At 45.6% G+C, this 21436-nt stretch overlaps 1 protein-coding gene across 11 annotated transcripts in view; it reads right to left on the reverse strand.

The window, feature by feature from the left end:
* Window positions 1-16379, reverse strand: part of ZFYVE1 (zinc finger FYVE-type containing 1) — a 52949-nt gene extending 36570 nt beyond the window's left edge. For 4 of the 11 annotated variants that reach the window (XR_010136850.1, XM_063715117.1, XM_063715115.1 and 1 more), the window contains exons 1-2: window positions 16105-16330; window positions 13208-14125 (exon numbers count right to left, since the gene is read on the reverse strand). Coding sequence is in view for 10 of the 11 variants with exons in the window: in XM_063715117.1 (XP_063571187.1) it covers window positions 13208-13690 (483 nt within the window). In the remaining variant the exon portion in view is untranslated. 11 annotated transcript variants of the gene reach the window in all.
* Window positions 16380-21436: the final 5057 nt, after the last annotated feature.

Raw genomic sequence — 21436 nt, forward strand, 5'->3', positions numbered from 1 at the left:
AACATGGTGAAACCCCAACTCTACTAAAAATACAAAAATTAGGTGGGTGTGGTGGCATGTGCCTGTAATCCCAGCTACTCAGGAGGCTGAGGCAGGAGAATCACTTGAATCCAGGAAGCAGAGGTTGCAGTGAATGGAGATTGCACCACTGCACTCCTGCCTGGGCAAGAGCGAGACTCCATCTCAAAACAAAACAAAACAAAACAAAACTCTCCTTAGGGAAGGTTTCCAATAAATGCTTCATTAAGGGAATAAGGATAGGCCGAGCATGGTGGCTCATGCCTTTAATCCCAGCACTTCAGGAGGCCAAGACCAGAGCACGACTTGAGTCCAGGAATTAGAGACCAGCCTGGGCAATATAGTGAGACCTCATCTCTACAAAAATCAATCAGTTAGCTGGGCATGGTGGTACATGCCTATAGTCCCAGCTACTTGGGAGGCTGATGTGGGAAGATTGCTTGAGTTATGATGGTGCCACTGCACTCCAGCCTAGGCAACAGAGCAACATGTCTCAAAAAAAAACAGAGAAATAGGGATAATTGAACAAGGAGGATCCTTATTCAATACTTACCACTCCCTCCCTCAAAAGGATGTATCTTTTGAATTGAAAAAGAAACCTAGGCTGGCACAGTGGGTCACACCTGTAATCCCAGAACTTTTGGAGGCCAGAGGTGGGAGGATCACCTGAGGTCAGGAGTTTGAGATTAGGCTGGCCACCATGGTGAAACCCTGTCTCTACTAAAAATACAAAAAATTGGCCAGGCGCAGTGGCTCACATCTGTAATCCCAGCACTTTGGGAGGCCGAGGCAGGCAGATCACCTGAGGTCGGGAATTCGAGACCAGCCTGACCAATGTGGAGAAACCCCTTCTCTACTAAAAATACAAAATTAGCTGGCTATGGTGGCACATGCTTGTAATCCCAGCTACTCGGGAGGCTGAGGCAGGAGAATCACTTGAACCAGAAGGCAAAGGATGCAGTGAGCCGAGATCGCACCATCGCACTCCAGCCTGGGCAACAAGAGTGAAACTCTGTCTCAAAAAAACAAAAAAAAAATGCAAAAAATTAGCCAGGCATGGTGGCACGCGCTTGTGATCCCAGCTACTCAGGAAGTTGAGGCAGGAGAATCACTTGAACCGGGGAGGTGGAGGTTGCAGTGAGCTGAGATTGTGCCACTGCACTCCAGCCTGGGTGACAAAGCGAGCCACTGTCTCAAAAAAAAAAAAAAAAAAAAAGAAAAAGAAAGAAACCCATATGGCTAGGGAGGTGGCTCACACCTGTAATCCCAGCACTTCGGGAGGCCTAGGCGAGCAGATCACTCAAGGTCAGGAGTTCGAGACCAGAATGGGCAACATGGCAAAACCCTATCTCTACTAACAATACAAAAAATTAACCGGGAGTGGTGGCACATGCCTGTAGTCTCAGCTACTCAGGAGGCTGAGGTGGAAGGATGGCTTGAGCCAGGGAGGCAGAGGTTGCAGGGAGCTGAGATCACACCACTGCAATCCAGCCTGGGCAACAGAGTGAGACCCCTTCTCAAAAGATTGTTTTGTTTTATTTTTATTTTATTTTATTTTATTTTAATTTTTGAGATGGAGTCTTGCTCTGTCGCCCAGGCTGGAGTGCAGTGGCATGATCTTGGCTCACTGCAATTTCCACCTCCCAGGTTCAAGCGATTCTAGTGACTCAGCCTTCCATGTAGCTGCGATTACAGGTGCCTACCACCATGCCAGGCTAATTTTTTTGTATTTTTAGTAGAAATAGGGTTTTACCATGTTGGCCAGGCTGGTCTCAAACTCCTAACTTCAGGTGATCCACCTGCCTCTGCCTCCCAAAGTGCTGGGATTACAGGCGTGAGCCACCATGTCTGGCCTAAAACATTGTTTTAAGAGAAAAAAAAAAAGAAACCTATAATAAGATTGCATATATATAACATATATATATATAATGCATAAGAAAACATTCAATCTTCTTCAAAAGAATGATATGGCCCAGTGTGGTGGCTCATGCCTGTAATCCCAGCTCTTTGGGAGGCCGAGGCAGAAGGATCATGTGAGGCCAGGACTTTGAGACCAGCCTGGGCAACATAGCAAGACCCCATCTCTATTAAAAATTAAAAAATAGCTGGGCACTGTGGTTCATGCCTGAATCCCACTGATTTAATTTCTTAATTCATGAAACAAGTGGAGAGTTGGGGAGAAGCAAAGGGAAAGGTAGGGAGAGAAAGAAAGGAAAAGGGGAAGAGGTAGGTAGATTGTCTGTCAAATATCACAGATGTAGGTAACAGTTAACTGAGACATAGGGAAAAAAATTATAGTGCACCCAATGACCTACCAATTACAAACTAAACCCATGAGTCACCACGCCAGAATGGGGATGCAAAAAGAACCATGGGGCCAGGTACGGTGCCTCATGCTTGTAACCCCAACACTTTGGGAGGCTGAGGCGGGTGGATCACCTGAGGTCAGGAGTCCTAGACCAGCCTCACTAATGTCATGAAACCCCGTCTTTACTAAAAATTAAAAAATTAGCTGGACGTGGTGGTGTGTGCCTGTAGTCCCAGCTACTTGGGAGGCTGAGACAGGAGAATTGCTTGAACCCGGGAGGCGGAGGTTGCAGTGAGCTGAGATCGTGCCACTGCACTCCAGCCTGGGCAACAGAGGGAGATTTCATCTCAAAAAAAAAAAAAAGAAGAACTGTGGGATCCTCAAAAAGCCTCTACTTAGATAAACAGAAAAGAGAGCTTCATTCCAGGGAATGAAGGCCTCTGCCATTCCTCCCTAGTGTCATTTAATCTGAGTTTTCACTTTAAATCATTTTTTCAGAGATATTACCAAAACTCACAAAGCATGCAATTGACAATTCAATAAATATTTATGCCTGCTGTAGAATGATACACATAAACTGTATTGAGCGCTCTGAAAGAAAAAATTATGAGAGATGACAGTTTAGCTGTGTAGATAACATATTCATGAGACAGAAGGGATTGAGCTGGAAAGTAGAGGAATTTCTAGGATACTCTTTGAATTCTGGATTGCTCAGGATCATGCTGCCCCTTCACTTGAACCTGAGGGTCTGTGACTTCATGCTAGAACAAGGCTCTGGCAGTTCTTTTCAAGTATTCTAACATCTAGAGTCAAATTTCCTGGGAAAGACAGTAATAACCTAGTCTCAAGTAGAAGGAAATCAGGAAGGGACTGAAAATTCTAGAAGCTATCTGGAAGTCCAATTATCCTCCAGTGAAGTCAAGCCAGAGGTCAGCTACTTATGTACAGCTAGAAAACTTCTCTGCCCCAAGAACTCCAGCTATGACCAAGCTGACCATATAAAACAGTCAACAGAGGCTCTTCAATGCTAGCCAAAAGCCATTGAAAAGAGGGGCAAAATGGGCCAGGTGCAGTGGCTCACGCCTATAATCCCAGCACTTTGGGAGGCCAAGGTGGGCAGATCACCTGAGATCAAGAGTCCGAGACCACCCTGGCCAACATGATGAAACCCCGTCTCTACTAAAAATGCAAAACTTAGCCGGGCATGGTGGCGGGTGCCTGTAATCCCAGCTACTTGGGAGGCTGAGGCAGGAGAATCACTTGAACCCAGGTTGTAGTGAGCCAAGATTGCACCACTGCACTCCAGCCTGGGCGACAAGAGTGAAACTCCATCTCAAAAAAAAGAAAAAACAAGAAAAGAAGGGGAAAATGAACAAAACATTCTCCAGGGAAGCATCCACCCTTCCCCACCTTCAAAAGCTCCTCTGTGTCTCTTTCCATAGGTCTTTCCAACTCCTCTTGCCTGAAACTTCTTTACCCTTGTTTTTCTTCCCTTCTTCATGGTCTCCCCACATCTTTCCTCCGATTTCCCATCAAGCAGATGTGTTCGATACATTTAGCAGTTCTAACCTCAGATAGAAATGATCTCATAAGAGCTCCTCCCGAAGTAGGGAAGACTCCCCAGAAAAGTCTGACCAGCCATCAGAAGCGCATCTGCCTATATAATCTCCTGGATAAACTCAAGGGTGGTTCAGCCAGTAGATGCACCCACAGGAAAACATTGAAGGTCAAACTAATAAGAAATATGTCTATTATGTTAATCCTGGCTCAAAAAGCCAAATGCCTGCTCAATTCCAGAAAAATCAGTCACTTCAAGGAATTGACAGGCCAGAAGAAAAAAGAAAATCATGCAAACTGGAGATGTCTTAAAGTAGTTAAAGACAGGTTCTCTAAAAAGCTGACTCACAGTGGTTTCGATGGCTTACATGGGTCAAATTTGAAACATCCTTGTACTAAAACAAAATAGCCTACCAAGTTAAATGCCAGGAGTCTGTTGTAACTGAATGATCCCCAGGCTGAAAAAGCTCACAAGACACTGGGCAGAAACTGAAGGCACATAATAGGGTTTCTTTCATCTTTCTTTTGGTCTGAGTCATCCTCAACCCTGTGTTTCCCAGTAAACGCCATATAATGCCTTCCCCTCTACCACTATCACTAAACAAAAGGGGCTTTTACTTGAGTTTCTTTGTGTTAAAGGCAATGATGGAGGAGGAGGCCCTGCTACCAACCCAACTATTGGTTATCATTTTGACAGCTCCTAAGAAGATCTATTTTTTTGTTATATTTATATGACACCTAAGAAACCAATAATAGATATATTCATATTCTGACCAGAACTTGCCAAAGGGCTAACCAGCTGCTGCACCAAAATTAGTCCTTACATTATAATACTCTGGTCATTGGAAGAGAAAAATGGGAAAATTCAACAATTTGAAAGATTATGATCCCTCTGGCTCATGATCTACTGACCAGAATGAAGTCCTGAAGGATTTCCTTTTGTTATGTTATCTACCAGCCAATCTCAAACAGAGGAGCTGGAAAGAACAAGCCCCAGGAAGCTACCCTAGACCAGAAAGCCAAGAACAGGGCCAAGAAAGTGAACAGCAGACAAGCCTGAAATAGAAGTGGCACAGACATGTGGCAGACCAGTACACCCAGTTTGTGGTAAAGAATTCCCATACAGGGCCGGGTGCAGTGTCTCATGCCTGTAATCCCAGCACTTTGGGAGGCCGAGGCAGATCACTTGAGGAGTTTGAGACCAGCCTGGTCAACAATGGCGAAACCCCGTCTCTACTAAAAATACAAAAATCAGTCAGGCATGGTGGCAGGCGCCTATAGTCCCAGCTACTCAGGAGGCTGAGGCAGGAGAACTGCATGAACCCGGGAGGCAGAGGTTGCAGTGAGGCGAGATGGTGCCACTGCACTCCAGCTGGGTGACAGAGTGAGACTCCATCTGAAGGAAGGAAGGAAGGAAGGGAGGGAGGGAGGGAGGGAGGGAAGGGGGGAAGGAAAGGGGGGAAGGAAAGGGGAAGGAAAGGGGAAAGGAAGGGGAAGGAAGAAAGAAAGAAAGGAAGTGAGGGAGGAAATAGCAGAGGAAACCTCCGCCTCCTGGGTTCATGAGATTCTCCTGCCTCAGCCTCCTGAGTAGCTGGGACTATAGGTGCCTGCCACCACGCCCAGCTGATTTCTGTATTTTTAGTAGACACGGGGTTTTGCCATGTTAGCCAGGCTGCTCTCGAATTCCTGACCTCAAGTGATCCACCCGCCTCGGCCTCCCAAAGTACTGGGATTACAGGCGTGAGCCACCACGCCCGGCCTGCTATTTTCCATTCCTGAACTCCACTAGAATAACATCTCTTTTAGTCAAGTCCCAGTATTCTGAGCAACACTATTCTGGGACTGTAAACAAGTGAAGCCGCCAAGCTACACGATGGGTCTTCTTAAAGAAGCAGTCTTGTTGGGCGCAGTGGCTCACGCCTGTACCCAAGAGGTGGAGATTGCAGTGAGCTGAGATCGCGCCACTGCACTCCAGCCTGGCAACAGAGCAAGACTCCATCTCAAAAATAAATAAATAAATAATAAATAAAAACACAAGAACAAAGAAAAACAAATGCCTTTTACTGTTTCACCTTTCTTCTCCTGACAGGTTAACATTCTAATACAACAAGATGTCTGACTCCCACACAAGACCCAAGAGATGGGAAAATTCTATCTTCTTCCCCCACTAATAACTCTAACTACCAGAAATCTTATTCTTCTGACCTTTAACTTATTTGCTAAGGTGTTGCCTCTGGCTTCAAGAGATTATAGATGAGCATGAATCATTTATTACGAGCTCTAAATAATGGATCTGGGCCAGGCATGGTGCTCATGCCTGTAATCCCATCACTTTGGGAGGCCAAGGCAGGCAGATCACGAGGTCAGGAGATCAAGACCATCCTGGCTAACACGGTGAAATCCCGTCTCTACTAAAAGTACAAAAAATTAGCCAGGCGTGGTGGCGGGCGCCTATAGTCCCAGCTACTCAGGAGGCTGAGGCAGGAGAATGGCATGAACCTGGGAGGCGGAGCTTATAGTGAGCTTGAGATCGCACCACTGCACTCCAGCCTGGGCAACAGTGCAAGATTCCGTCTCAAATAAATAAATAAATAAATAAATAAAGGATCTGTAAGTCCTTTGGTTTTCCTAGTACAGTTCCACTGAGGCCTAGAAAAATCAATGAATATGGCCAGATGCAGTGGCTCATGCCTGTAATCCCAGCATTTTGGGAGGCCGAGGCTGGTGGATCACCTGAGGTCAGGAGTTCGAGATCAGCCTGCCCAAAATGATGAAACCCCGTCTCTACTAAAAATTAGCCAGGTGTGGTGGTGGGCACCTGTAATCCCAGCTGCTCAGGAGGCTGAGGCAGGAGAATCACTTGAACCCACGAGTCAGAGGTTGCAGTGAACCAAGATTGCGCCACTGCACTCCAGCCTGAGCAACAAGAACAAAACTCCAGTCCCCAAAGAAAAAAAAAAAAGATAAATGAATACAACTCAGAAAGTCTTACCATTTCACTAGAGAGGTTACAAAATACGTCAAAAGAGAATGCTGAGTTCACCAGCTAAATTACTTGAGGAGAAAACAGAACTAAAAGAGGGAGGAAAAAGGCCAGGTGCAGCAATCCCAGCAGTTTGGGAGGCCACAGGAGGATTACATGAGCCCAGGAGGTGGAAACCAGCCTGGGCATCATAGTAAGGCCCTGTCTCAAAAGAAAAAAGAAAAAAAAAGATGAAGGAAAAACTGATGTTTGGTTCAATTTTTTTGTCCCTGATATATTTTCCACTTCACTAGTGTCCAGATGTCCTGTTAGACTAAACCTTCATCTGTCAGATGGATCACTTTCTTAATGTCAGCACCACTGACCTTTTATACCACCAGATAACTCCTGTCGGGGACTGCCCTATGTCCTGCCTGTGGTTTTAAGTAGCACCCTGGCCTCTATGCACTATCCAGCAGCATACTCCCCCCAAAGATCAGTTGTGACAACCAAAGATGTCTCCAATCATGGCCAAATGTCCCCTTGAGGGAGCAAAATCACTCCTGATTGACAACCACTGTGTTAGATAATACAAATGGGATAATTTATCTATCTCTCTTTTTTGTACCAATCAGGTTCTTAAAGACAGTTTTATCAATTTCACACAATAAAACCTGGTGTCTTAAATAAGCAAGTGTTATTTGTACAAACCAAATGCCTACAATTCACTACTGAGTTCTCCTACTCCCTCACTCCTCCATCCAACATATCAGCACTCCTATTTTACCTACGAACTTTGTCCAAAATTCACCAATGTCTCTCCATTTCCCCATCTCAGTAACACCAAATCTACACCACTTCTTTCCTCACCCTCTGCAACAGCCTCCTAAGTGGTCTCCCTGCCTTCCTTCCTGTCCCTCTATAGTCACTACCATCTAGTCTATACATCAGTCTCTATCAGGTCACTATAGCTTCTACTAGGTCCTGTGACTTCTTAGCATAAAGCAGTCTGGTGTCTCCCATCACCCTTAAAATAAAATCCGCTTACTTCTACGGCCTGCACGGCCTCCCATGCTCTGGCACCTGCTTCCCTCTGCACCTCTTTCCTTACCATTCTCTGCCAGCTCACTCCAGCCACACTGGCATTCTTTCAAACATGCCATCCGACCTTCATTTTCTTCCCATTCCCTCTATCTGGAAGCTTACATAGCACATTAGTATTACTCATAAGGTCTCTGCTTAAAAATCACCTCTGCAAGCTGGGGGCAGTGGCTCATGCCTATAACCCCAGCACTTTGGGAAGCTGAGGTGGGTGGATCACCTGAGGTCTGGAGTCCAAGACTAGCCTGGCCAACGTAGTAAAACCTCATCTCTACTAAAAATACAAAGATAAGTCGGGTGTGTTGATGGGTGCCTGTAATCCCACCTACTTGGGAGGCAGAGGAAGGAGAATCACTTGAACCCGGGAGGTGGAGGTTGCAGTGAGGTGAGATTGTGCCACTACACTCCAGCCTAGGCGACAGAGCAAGACTCCATCTCAAAAAAAAAAAAAAAAAAGTCACCTCTACAATAAGACCTTCTCTGACCATCCTGCCAAAGAGGCTTCCAAATCACTCTTCTTAATACTCACTACAGCTGAACCAACTATTTAGGTGTTTACATGTGTGAAATCTGCTTTCCTCACTTGAATAGTAAGCTCTATGAAGGAATGGACCATGTCTTATTAACCATGTATCCCCAGAACATAGAAAGTGCCTGGCACGGCTGGGCACAGTGGCTTATGCCTGTAATCCCATCACTTTGGGAGGCCGAGGCGGGCAGATCATGAGGTCACGAGTTCGAGACCAGCCTGACCAACTGGTGAAACCCCATCTCTACTAAAAACACAAAAAAACTAGTCAGGCATGGTGGCACGCACCTGTAATCCCAGCTACTCAGAAGGCTGAGGCAGAAGAATTGCTTGAACCCAGGAGGCGGAGGTTGCAGTGAGCCAAGATCATGCCACTGAACTCCAGCCTGGGTGACAGAGACTCCATCTCAAAAAAAAAAAAAAGTTCCTGGCACATAATATATGTGCCGAAAATGTGATGAATTAATGGATGTCTTTGGCTAGCAGGTCAAATGTGTCCATTTAGGAGCCACAGGTGACTTTCTACTTCTGAGACCAAAAGTCAGTCTCCTCAAATTTACCACTATAGTACACACTCAAATGACAAGGTAATGATAAAATGTTCACCCTTAAAGGAAGCTTTTTGTCCTTTTACATTTTCTAAAAGAAACTGAATAGTACTCAAATCATACACAAAAATCTTAGGAGACTTTAGGCCACAGAATTTGAGAAGACCACACACAAGGGTTACAGCCTACAGGTGCTAAAATAACCTCTATCTATGGGCCGGGCACAGTGGTGCATACCTGTAGTCTCAGCTACTTGGGTGGCTGAAGTGGAAGGATTGCTTGAGCCCAGGAATTCAAGGCCAGCCCGGGCAACATAGCAAGACCCCATCTAAAAAAAAAAAAACCCTATGTACTAAATTGAAAATGCTCAAAACCCACAAATGCCTAGAAACATGAAAAGAAAAACAAAACCGGAACCTAAATGATAGACTCTTTACTGCTATTAGGAAGTTCATCAGTAACACTTTGATAATGATAAATAATACATTTATACAGAGCTATGGTTCATCGGATTCTCACAGCAGCCATAAAGAATTGGTGAGCTCGTGCTTTTGGCCACAATGAAGTTTAATTAGAAAGTTTAGGCCGAGGCCAGGCGCAGTGGCTCACGCCTGTAATCCCAACACTTTGGGAGGCCGAGGCAGGTGGATCACAAGGTCAGGAGTTCGAGACCAGCCTGACCAACAAGGTGAAAGCCTGTCTCTACTAAAAATACAAAAATTAGTCAGGCATGGTGGTGGTGCCTACAATCACAGCTACTCGGGAGGCTGACGCAGGAGAATCGCTTGAACCCAGGAGACAGAGGTTGCAGTGAGCTGAGATCACGCCACTCGGTCTCAAAAAAAAAAAAAAAAAAGAAAGAAAGAAAATGTATGTAAGGCACACTGGCTCACACCTGTAATCCTAGCACTTTGGGAGGCCAAGGCAGGCGGGTCACGAGGTCAAGAAATCAAGACCATCCTGGTCAACATGGTGAAACCCCATCTCTACGAAAAATACAAAAATTAGCTGGGCATGGTGGCACACACCTGTAGTCCCATCTACTTGGGATGCTAAGGCAGAAGAATTGCTCGAACCCAGGAGGCAGAGGTTGCAGTGAGCCAAGATTGTGCCATCACACTCCAGCACCTGGGTGACAGAGTGAGACTCCATCTCAAAAAAAAAAAAAAGGAAAGGATAAGTATACAACATGAAAAAATTCTAGAAAGGCATGCAGTTCACTGTTTTTTGCTTGTGTGTTTGTTTTTTCAGACAGATTCTCGCACTGTCACCCGGGCTGGAGTGCAATGGTGTGATCTCAGCTCACTGCAACCTCCACCTCCTGGGTTCACGCGATTCTCCTGCCTCAGCCTCCTGAGTAGCTGGGATTACAGGCGAACACCACCACACCAGGCTAATTTTTGTATTTTTAGTAGAGACGGAGTTTCACTATGTTGGCCAGACTGGTCTCGAGCTCCTGACCTTGTGATCTGCCTGCCTCGGCCTCCCAAAGTGATGGGATTACAGGCGTGAGCCACCGCGCCCGGCCGCAGTTCATCGTTAATGGTGACTGCTTTAAGAAAAAAGAGCAGGAGCCAGGCACGGTGGCTCAGCCTAACCAACATATGTCTCTACTAAAACAAACACAAAAATTAGCCAGGCATGGTGGTGTGTGCCGGTAGTTCCAGCTACTCAGGAGGCTGAGGCAGGAGAATCGCTTGAACCTGGGAGACGGAGGTTGCAGTGAGGCAAGATCGTGCCACTGTACTCCAGCCTGGGGGACAGAGTGAGACGCTGTCTCAAAATTAAAAAAAGAAAGAAAGAAAGAACTGAAGTTGAGATGTGACAACACCAATCCGTAAGTATTTATTCACTGACAATGTGTTTACCATTGTACATGGCACAGGCCATGAAACATGGTCCTGCTCTCCAGAAGTTCACAATCTAGTTTAATTTATAACCTACATTTACGTCAATCATCTAACTGTTTTGGACATTCACTATCAGAAAACTGAACTAGATATTTTAAGTATTTCTCCATTTATGACTCTATGAGAACAAATCACCTAAAATCAATGAATTCTATGTCTAAACCATCAGTCCCAAAAATGCTGCTTGCAATTAATAAACTGTTATTTCCTAGGACATGGTTAATGTTTATGAACGGAGGAAATGCGGGAAGAATCTTTACAAACCATCCAATTATACACATATTACATTCAAGAAAAAAAAGATGAAGGACTAATATCATATCTGGGTAGTTAGATTTATCTTCTTCATTACACTTCTTTATATGCTCTTAATTCTCAACTAAGGAACACGTATCAATGCTACAAAAAGAAAAAAAAAAATACACATTCTCCTCCCCAAAAAAAATTCTTTTTAAAGGTGCCAGTGCAATCCATGAGGGTTACTAGTTCATCCCAAAGCTTCCCCTCATTTGACAAAAGTGGCAGCAACCAAACTATGACTTTCCAAAAGCTGACATTACAGAGAACTGAGCAAAACCATCAAGAATCACCCAAAATCCAAGTGTTTCATTTATGAAAGATTTAGTCCACAATGTCGCCCAATTAGAGCGTAATCCATAACGAAGACATTATCGCACAAGGGACGCAGAATGGGATCTAGGTCACTCTTCCATAACTCTATTCGATCCTCTCAAAACAATAAAGAAAAGTCTGTGTTAGCAAAGTATTAAGCTGACAATGGACATATATAGGAATCATGATATAACTCATTTCCATCAGCTTTACCCAAGGAGGAAAAAAGTACAGAAGAAAAATATTAGGTGGGTAATTAGGGAGCCTCTCAAATGGTAACTTACATAGGTACTCCCCTCCAAACTGAAAACCAAAGGACTCACCACCATCAAAAGTACTGAGTCAATGGACCACAGATACTCCAGTGATACTGACTACAACAAACTGGTACTGGATACTATGTGCCAGACTGTGATAAAAATTATTTAAGCTGTGCCTCAGTTTCACTTGTACTTTACAGGATTGTTGATAGGACTCAAAAAGATTAGGAATGGAAAGGATTTTTATCACTTACCCTTGGCTATACAGTGATTGGTAAACAAGGATGTGAATTCAAGCAAACTTCACTTGGAAGCCCACTCAAGAGAAAAGTATAGACATTACACTACCTTCATTCAAAAGTATAAACATTATACTACCCCTTCCCCAGTCTTGCCTAGCTGTCACAACACTACCATCTCCCCAACTCAGACTCAAGCCAAATATCCCCTAGTCATTCTGTACTCCCAGATGCCCTCACTGGCTTTTACTGATCAGAAACCTATACAAGAAAATATGAAGAGACCAGCCAATCACGCCTGTAATCCCAGCACTTTGGGAGGCCAAGGCGGGCGGATCACTTGAGGTCAGGAGTTTGAGACCAACCTGGCCAACATGGTGAACCCCCGTCTCTACTAAAAATTCTAAATTAGCCAGGCGTGATGGCACGCGTCTGCAATCCCAGCTACTTGGGAGGCTGGGGCAGGAAAATCGCTTGAATCCAGGAAGCAAGGTTGCAGTGAGCCAAGATGGCACCACTGCACTCCAGCCTGGGTGACAGAGCGAAACTCCATCTCAAAAAAAAAAAAAAAAAAAAAAAAAAAAAAAAAAAAAACACACATATATATAGATATGAAGAGACCATCTGGAAAGAATATTGTCCATATTAAAAGCCACTTTTTAAATCGAGATAACAGGTTTATGCCTTAATAGCTAACACTCCCATGGGACCCACTGTTAGTGTGTGTTTCCCTGGATAGGTGCAGTCCCGCATCACTAACATTTACTCACAGCTTGCCAGGGTGCTCTCATTCTGAAATGTTTTAAATTAGTTTGTTCTAATAATAATGCTACAATTAATACTAACAACAGCTACCGTATACACTGACCATTTATTATGCAACAGGCTCTACAAACACTGTCTCATTTCAACCTCACAACTGGATGAAGTAGGCTGTCCCCCATTTTATAGATGAAAAAGCTAAGGCTCAGAGAAGTAAAGTAATTGGGCCAGAGGTCATGCAGCTGGTAACTAAATCTGACTCCATGCAACTAAAGCCTCCAGAGGTCTTGCCTTTTAATGATTAAAATGTGATCTCCTCTTGGACATTGTTTTTTGAGAGCTGGCTTCCAACAACAGATCTGCTCCACTACACATGAATCCCACTATACCCATGTGCTTACCTGAATTTCTTCATTTTCGTCTACTAGGAGGAAACTCACAACCTTCTCAGTCATCTTCTTCCTCTTGGTCTCCTCATCCATCTCTTCTGCCTCCAGTGACTCCTGGAGATTACTGACATTGTACACAGTAACAGGGTGTCTCCTTTTGTTACCCCCAGAATGAGTCCTCTTCTGGCACTCCAGGCACAAGTTGATTTTGCAGGTCTGGCACCTCACTATTGCCCTCTGCCTAACACCTGGTAAATGCCCACTGAGACCCTTGCAGAGGTCACAGTAAGGGACATGGCCAGGTTTGAGTCTTATCCGCTCATGGTTTCTCAGGCGCTCCTGCCGATGGAGCTCCTCCTCGCAGCGGAGACACTGCAGACTGCAGCACTCATCACACTCAAAGATAGCTTCATCAGTCCCGCTGCAAGCATAACTTTCCTGGCACATCAGCCCCGGATTCAGGCCCTTCTCTGCTGGGGAAGTCTGGGCACTCATACTCAACGCTGGTAAGGAAACACACCCACCATATAATAGTCACTGAGCTTGCCCCGGGAGTGAAGACGAAGATTTGAGACTGAAGACTGCACGAAACTTCCACAGGGTCCTGAACACTTTAAAAAAGAACACCTTTCATGTCCTGTTATAGTTCTTCACAAACAAATGTTCAAATTTTTAATTTGCCACCTCTAAGACTCTTGTATTAGCAGCAACGTTGATTTGGTTTGATGGTTTCATCCTCCATAAAGTGCAAGCAAAGATGTGGTCAAAATTGACTTGGAAGGGTCTTTTATGGCTATCTGAGAGAGGTCTGATGAGTTCACGGTGGTGAGTTCATCGGTTGGACATCAGCTACAAAGTTTTGATAATGAAAGAAAGTGGTCAGGAGCTTTTCAATATAATTCGACCTGAAGTCAGTATTTCAGGGAATACCTAGAATAGAGGAAGGAAAATGACTTCACTCACCTAAAAAACGGAAGTGCACCTTTAAAAAAAATTTTTTTTGACTAAATTAAATATTAGCCCAAAACTGCTGAGAGAAATCTCATTCCTCTTTTTTTTTCTTTTTTTGTTTGAGACACAGTTTTGCTCATGTTGCCCAGGCTGGAGTGCAATGGGACAGTCTCGGCTCACTGCAACCTCCGCCTCCCAGGTTCAAGAGATTCTCCTGCCTCAGCCTCCCAAGGAGCTGGGATTACAAGCGCTCGCCACAATGCCCAGCTAATTTTTGTATTTTTAGTAGAGACGGGGTTTCACCATGTTGGCCAGGCTGGTCTTGAACTCTTGACCCCAGGTGATCTGCCCGCCATGGCCTCCCAAAGTGCTGGGATTACAGGCGTGAGTCACTGCATCTGGCCTGAAATCTCATTTTTTATCTTAACACTTACACTGGCTTGTTGTATAGCCAGGCACAGTGGCTCACACCTGTAATTCCATCACTTTGGGAGGCCGACGTGGGCAGATCACTTGAGGTCAGGAGTTCAAGACCACCCTGCCCAACATGGTGAAATCCCATCTCTACTAAAAATACAAATAGTAGCTGGGCATGGTGGCGGGCACCTGTAATCCCAGCTACTAGGGAGGCTGAGGCAGGAGAATCACTTGAACCCAGGAGGCGAAGGTTGCAGTGAGCCGAGATCTTGCCACTGCACTCCAGCCTGGAAGACAGAGTGAGACTTCCTCAAAAAAAAAAAAAAAAAAAAATTTTTCAAAATTATGGCTAAAACTCCTCCTCTTGACAACAAACGCTACCTCTAGGCCCAAGGCATTTAAGAGACTTTGCTGCTCTATTTCCCAGACTGGAATTTTCTGTTCATTTAGGTATTAAATTCAGAATCTAAATCACTAAGTGAGTAGTCCTTGGAAGAACAGCCCTCTGCACCCCCACATGCATCCCACAATTGGGAGGAGTGGACAGGCCTTCACAAAGCTAATGAAAATGTAATAACAAACTTTAGATCTATCAAATACCTGGGCTGACCTGGTTAGCCTTGTAACCGGATTGTTTCAACTCTAGCTAGATGTATATTAAGAACTCTAAACTTAGAAACAATAGTAACAATTTCATGTTTAAAAACAATTTTTTTTACATTGTAATTCTTCTGTCCCTTCTTTCACTAACTGCAAAAAAAAAAAAAAGGAGCAACAGGAGACAATTCCTCTACTTTGACCCATGGCAAAGCCAGGCCTGCAGTGAATCAAAACAAATAATTTTTCTCTTTGTCACTTAAAAACTAACTTAAAAATAACTTCAAAATAGGAAAAAAGATAACTGGGGCAAGAAAGGGGCTTTTGTCACTTTGACAATTATATTCCTAATTCCCCCTAGCCTTGACCCGCATTCAAAGGCCCCAACAAGGTGTAAAGCCCTGCCTTTCTGATAGTCACTCCTCCCCTACAGTAATCAATCTATCAATCTTATTTTTAGATAAACAAGGAAGGCGAAGGGAGTGACTAGGGGATCTTATTTACACTCTAACCTTAGACATGCCCAGCCAGCTCCCAAAACAGAAACAAAAATCAAACTTGTCACAATTGAGAAAAATATAAAATCAACCTTCAAAAGTACACCTTACGCCCGGTCGTGTCAACCAAACATTTTGCCCACTCGGGCCCCCACCTCGACACCTCTCCCCAGCCGGGGGTTCCTCACCCTTCCTTCCACCCAGACACCACCGCCACAACCCGAGGGGCAGGAGCGGAGCCTAAGAACAAAGAAGGTCCCCCAAAATCCCCCCCACGCCGGCAAAGCCCGGAGCCGAATCCATTGTTTATACCACCCCACCCCCACCCCCGCCGCACCCGCCCCCCCTTCCTCCCGAGGGCAGCCTGAGCCCCAGGACGATCACTCGCCCCGCGCTGGGCCGTGCCCTGCCCGCCCTGCCCTGCCCGCCGCGGCCCGGGGATCCCACCACGGGGAAGCTCGGCCGCAGCAAGGCGGCGTCTGGGGGCCGCAGGGCGCCGGTGGGGGCAGAGGCTGTTCCTCAGGACACCGGCAGATCCATCCTCATCTCCATCTCCGCCACCCTCCTCCTTCGTTGCCTCCCGGGCTTCCTCCTCTCCTGTTGTCAGTTGGGATCAGCTGATCGGAGTGAACTTCTCCCAGCTCGGACTAACAGGAAGGCGTGAGCGGTGCAGCCCAGAAAGGGAGGAGCGAGAGAGGGAGGAGCCCGGCGCCAGAGAGGGCGGAGTGCGCACTGCCTCCTGGGAGATGTAGCTCCTCGAGGCGCGCTCTCGCCCCTCATCCTGGAAGGGAAGACGCTGAATGACTACAAGTCCCAGTACTGAAGAGGCTGCTCTTGCGAAGAGGCGGTGGGGACAGGCTACGAAGGATTTTGGGACTTGGAGTTTTTGCATTGAGTGTGGTGTCCGCAGGTTTCAGCACGTTCTTTTGGGTTGTAACTGGGGAAGGCATGCTGCTACATTAGAGAACTGATGTAATAATGTCTAGTATAGGTGGGAAATGGCGAGTCAATTAATTTGGATTCAAGTAACCCTGTTGCACACCATTCCCTCAGAAACGTGTGAGCACAGACAGTCTCCACCTTCCCAATTTCGCTTCGCAAAAACTAAGGAAAAGACCAGAGAAAGTGATAAGAGGATATAGGTACTCTTGGGAAGTTTTTGTTGTTTTTTCCCCCCTTGGCAAAGGACAAAATTACAACGAATTTAGTTTTAAGATCTCAATTGGCTTTATTGCGACTCTAGGATCAGGCAACACTTCATTCCAGAAAGTGGAGTGAATGTTCTGATGAGCTGAGCAGGAGAGGTTGGCTTTGTAGACAGAGAAAAGCTTGAGGAAGCAAAAGCAAAAGCAAAGAAACGAGCATATTGGTTTCTTTCTTTCTTTCTCTTTCTTCTCATTCTTTTCTGTCCTCTTTCTTCTCTTTTTTCAGTCTTCTCATGGGACCTTGACATATTGGTCACTTCTAAGCTACTTTCCTTGGAAGGTGGGGACAGAGAGACAGAACAATAGAAAAATAACGATTAGTTGACATCAGTTACTTCAGGCTACTTCTTTTGTGTAAGGATTACAACAGAAGGAGCTTCATTATCATGCAACATTAAAACAAGCCTGTTTGGGAAACTGGCTGTCCTTATCCCTCTTTCCTGATTTCTCCGAAGGTCAGATAACAACTTAGCTTGGGTTTGGTAACAACTTAGTTTGGATTTGGTGAGGTGAAACTTTAGCATGGGTGACTCCATTTTTATTTTAGCCAGGTCTATTGGCTATTGCAGGAGTTTAGTCCAAAACAAAGGCCTCCTATTATTTTTACTTAACACCCTTCAAGGGTATTCTCCAAGCCAACCATGATTTTTTTTTCCTACCTATTATTTTTCTGATCTTTCCTTCTATAGTTTCAGAACTTCTCAGGCTGGGCGCGGTGGCTCATGCCTATAATCACAGCACTTTGGGAGGTCGAGGTGGGTGGATCACCTGAGGTCCGGCGTTCGAGACCAGCCTGACCAACATGGAGAAACTCCATCTCTACTAAAAAATACAAAATTAGCCGGGCGTGATGGTGCATGCCTGTAATCCCAGCTACTCGAGAGGCTGAGGCAGGAGAATTGCTTGAACCTGGGAGGTGGAGGTTGCAGTAAGCTGAGATCGCGCCATTGCGCTCCAGCCTGGGCAACAAGAGGGAAACTCTGTCTCAAAAAAAAAAAAACAAGCTAATATAGTTTCAGAACTTCTCAATTTGAAATTATCTTTGAGGGCCAGGCATGATGGCTCACGCCTGTAATCCCAGCACTTTGGGAGGTCAAGGAGGGCGGATCATGAGGTCAGGAGTTCGAGACCAGCATGGCCAACATAGTGAAACCTCATCTCTACTAAAAATACAAAACATTAGCTGGGTGTGGTGGTGTGCACCTGTAATCCCAGCTACTCAGGAGGCTGAGGGAGGAGAATCACGTGAACCCGGGAGGCAGAGGTTGCAGTGAGCCAAGATGGCACCATTGCACTCCAGCCTGGGTGACAGTGCAAGACTCTGTCTCAAAAAAGAAAAAAAAAAAAAAAAAAGAAAGAAATTTTCTTTGCGTTAGATGGGCTAAATTTTCAGATAAGCTTTCAGGCTACAGTGCAGGCTAATGGTTAACATTTATCAGGCTTTTTTTTTCTTTTTTATGGTCTTATATTTGTTTAGTGCTTTCACTTTTTGTTTGTTTCTTGAAACAACATTGAAAGAAAGCCTGAGTCTGTGTTGCCAAAGATTGACTGCTTGCTCTAGAAAAGCTCCTGAAGGCCTGGCATGGTGGTTCATGTGTGTAATCTCAACACTTTGGGAGGCCAAGGCAGGCAGAGCACTTGAGGTCCTGGCCAACATGGTGAAACCATGACTATACTAAAAATACAAAAAATTAGCTGGGAATGGTGGCGCGTGCCTGTAATCCCAGCTACTCTGGAGGCTGAGGCAGGAAAATCACTTGAGCCCCAGAGGCAGAGGTTCCAGTAAGCCAAGATTGTGCCACTGCTCTCCAGCCTGGGCAATGGAGCAAAACTCCATTTCAAAAAAAAAAAAAGAGGCTGGGCGCAGTGGCTCACACCTGTAATCCTAACACTTTGGGAGGCTGAGGCGGGTGGATTGCCTGAGCTCAGGAGTTCGAAACCAGCCTGGGCAACATGGTAGAGACCCATCTCTATTAAAATACAAAAAAAAAAAAAAAAAAAAATTAGCCAGGCATGGCGGCGTGCACCTGTAATCCCAGCTACTAGAGAGACTGAGACAAGAGAATCACTTGAACCCGGGGGTTGGAGGTTGCACTGAGCCGAGATCGCGCCATTGCACTCCAGCCTGGGTGACAGAGTGAGAGACTCCATCTTAAAAAAAAAAAGAAAGAAAGAAAACGTCCTGACTGTACAGGTGGTTGGGTAAGTCACTCAACCTCTCCACAAAATAGAAATTGTAATTAATGAAGTCCCTGCCAATTCCAACATACTATGATTCTATCTTGATAATTGTTAACCCAGGAGAGAAAACTAAGATTAAGTGACTTGCCAGGGTTACACAACAAATTATTGACAAATCTGGGACAAGACTGTATCTGCTGACTTGAAGTCCAATACTTTTTTACCTTATGATTCCAGGGACATAAGTAAACCACTAGCAAAATCAAATCTACATAATAATGACCCATATATGAGGATTAAATTACTGAAAATTATATTTTCAATACTGGGCAGAGAGCCAATGGTTGGATTATGAAACATGGCTGAGAAATTGTTTTCTAAAAACAACTTCTAGAGCCAGGCACAGTGGCTCATGCCCGTAATCCCAGCACTTTGGGAGGCCGAGGCAGGTGGATCACGAGGTCAAGAGTTCAAGACCAGCCTGGCCAAGATGGCGAAACCCTGGCTCTACTAAAAATACAAAAATTAGCCGGGCCTGGTGGGGGGTGCCTGTAATCCCAGCTACTCAGGAGGCTGAGGCAGGGAATTGCTTGAACCCAGGAGGCAGAGGTTGCAGTGAGCCAAGATCGCGCCACTGCCCTACAGCCTGGGTGACAGATTGAGACTCCGTCTCAAAAAAAAAAGAAAAAACATTAAAAAATTTCTGGGCCGGGCACAGTGACTCACGCCTGTAATCCCAGAAGTTTGGGAGGCTGAGGCGGGCAGATCACAAGGTCAGGAGTTTGAAACCAGCCTGGCCAATATGGTGAAACCCCGTCTCTACTAAAAATACAAAAAGTAGGCCGGGCGCAGTGGCTCACGCCTGTAATCCTAGCACTTTGGGAGGCCGAGGCGGGCGGATCGCGAGGTCGGGAGATCGAGACCATCCTAGCTAACACGGTGAAACCCCGTCTCTACTAAAACACAAAAATTTAGCCGGGCGTGGTGGTGGGTGCCTGTGGTCCCAGCTACTTGGGAGGCTGAGGCAGGAGAATGCCGCGAACCCGGGAGGCGGAGTTTGCAGTGAGCGGAGATCGTGCCACTGCACTCCAGCCTGGGCGATAGAGCAAGACTCCGTCTCAAAAAAAAAAAAAAATACAAAAAGTTAGCTGAGTGTGTTGGCATGCGCCTGTAATCCCAGCTACTCAGGAGGCTGAGGCAGGAAAATTGCTTGAACCCAGGAGACAGAGGTTGCAGTGAGCTGAGATGGTGCCATTGGACTTCAGCTAGGACTATCCCTATAGTAACTTGGAGCCATAATAGTTTCCTTGGCCGGGCACAGTGGCTCACACCAGTAATCCCAGCAATTTGGGAGGCCAAGGTGGTCAAATAACTTGAGGTCAGGAGTTCGAGACCAGCATGGCCAACATGGCAAAATCCAGTCTCTACTAAAAATACAAAAATTAGCCAGGCGTGGTGGCACCTGCTTGTAATGCCAGCTACTCAGGAGGGTGAGGTGTAAGAACCACTTAAGCCCAGGAGGCGGAAGTTGCAGTAAGCCAAGATCGTGCCATTGCACTCCAGCCTGGGTGACAGAGGAAAACTCTGTCTAAAAAAAAAAAAAAGTTTCCTTTAGCTAGGCACGGTGGTGGTGCATGTGTCTGTAATCCCAGCCACTCTGAAGACTGAGACCTGAGGATCATTTGAGCCCAGGAGTTCCAGAAGAGCATGGGCAATATAGTGAGAACCCTCCCCCACAACTCTTTTCCCTCTTCCCAAAAATAAAGAAAATAAAATGTGGGAAAAACAGCAAACACCACCCTGCCTTCTGGATGTAAATTTTTTTTTTTTTTTTTTGAGACAGAGTCTCACTCTGTTGCCCAGGCTGGAGTGCAGAGGCACGATCTTGGCTCACTGCAACCTCTGCCTCCCAGGTTCAAGCGATTCTCCTGCCTCAGCCTCGCGAATAGCTGGGACTACAGGCATGCGCCACTACATCTGGGATGTAAATCTATTTGGAATGTGCAACACATGACCATAGGGACATGTGATGTTTGTATAGATAGAACCTTTGGGTCTGGTGTGGTGACAGGTGCCTATAACCCCAACTACTGGAGAGGCTGATGTGGGAGGATCACTGGAGCCCAGGAGTTCAAGACCAACCTGGGCAAGATAGAGGCTGAGGCAGGAGAATTGCTTGAACCTGGGAGACGGAGGTTGCAGTGAGCCGAGATCGTGCCATTGCACTCCAGCCTGGGCAACAAGAGTGAAACTCTGTATCAAAAAAAGAAAGTATACACACACACACACACACACACACACACACGTATCTCCTGGGAACAAAATGGTGTTTAATAAACTATTTTATTTGTTTATTTATTTATTTATTTTTATTTTTCTGAGACAGATGCTCA

The sequence above is a fragment of the Pongo abelii genome, chromosome 15, assembly GCF_028885655.2.
Source record: "Pongo abelii isolate AG06213 chromosome 15, NHGRI_mPonAbe1-v2.0_pri, whole genome shotgun sequence".
NCBI classification, from domain to species: domain Eukaryota; kingdom Metazoa; phylum Chordata; class Mammalia; order Primates; family Hominidae; genus Pongo; species Pongo abelii.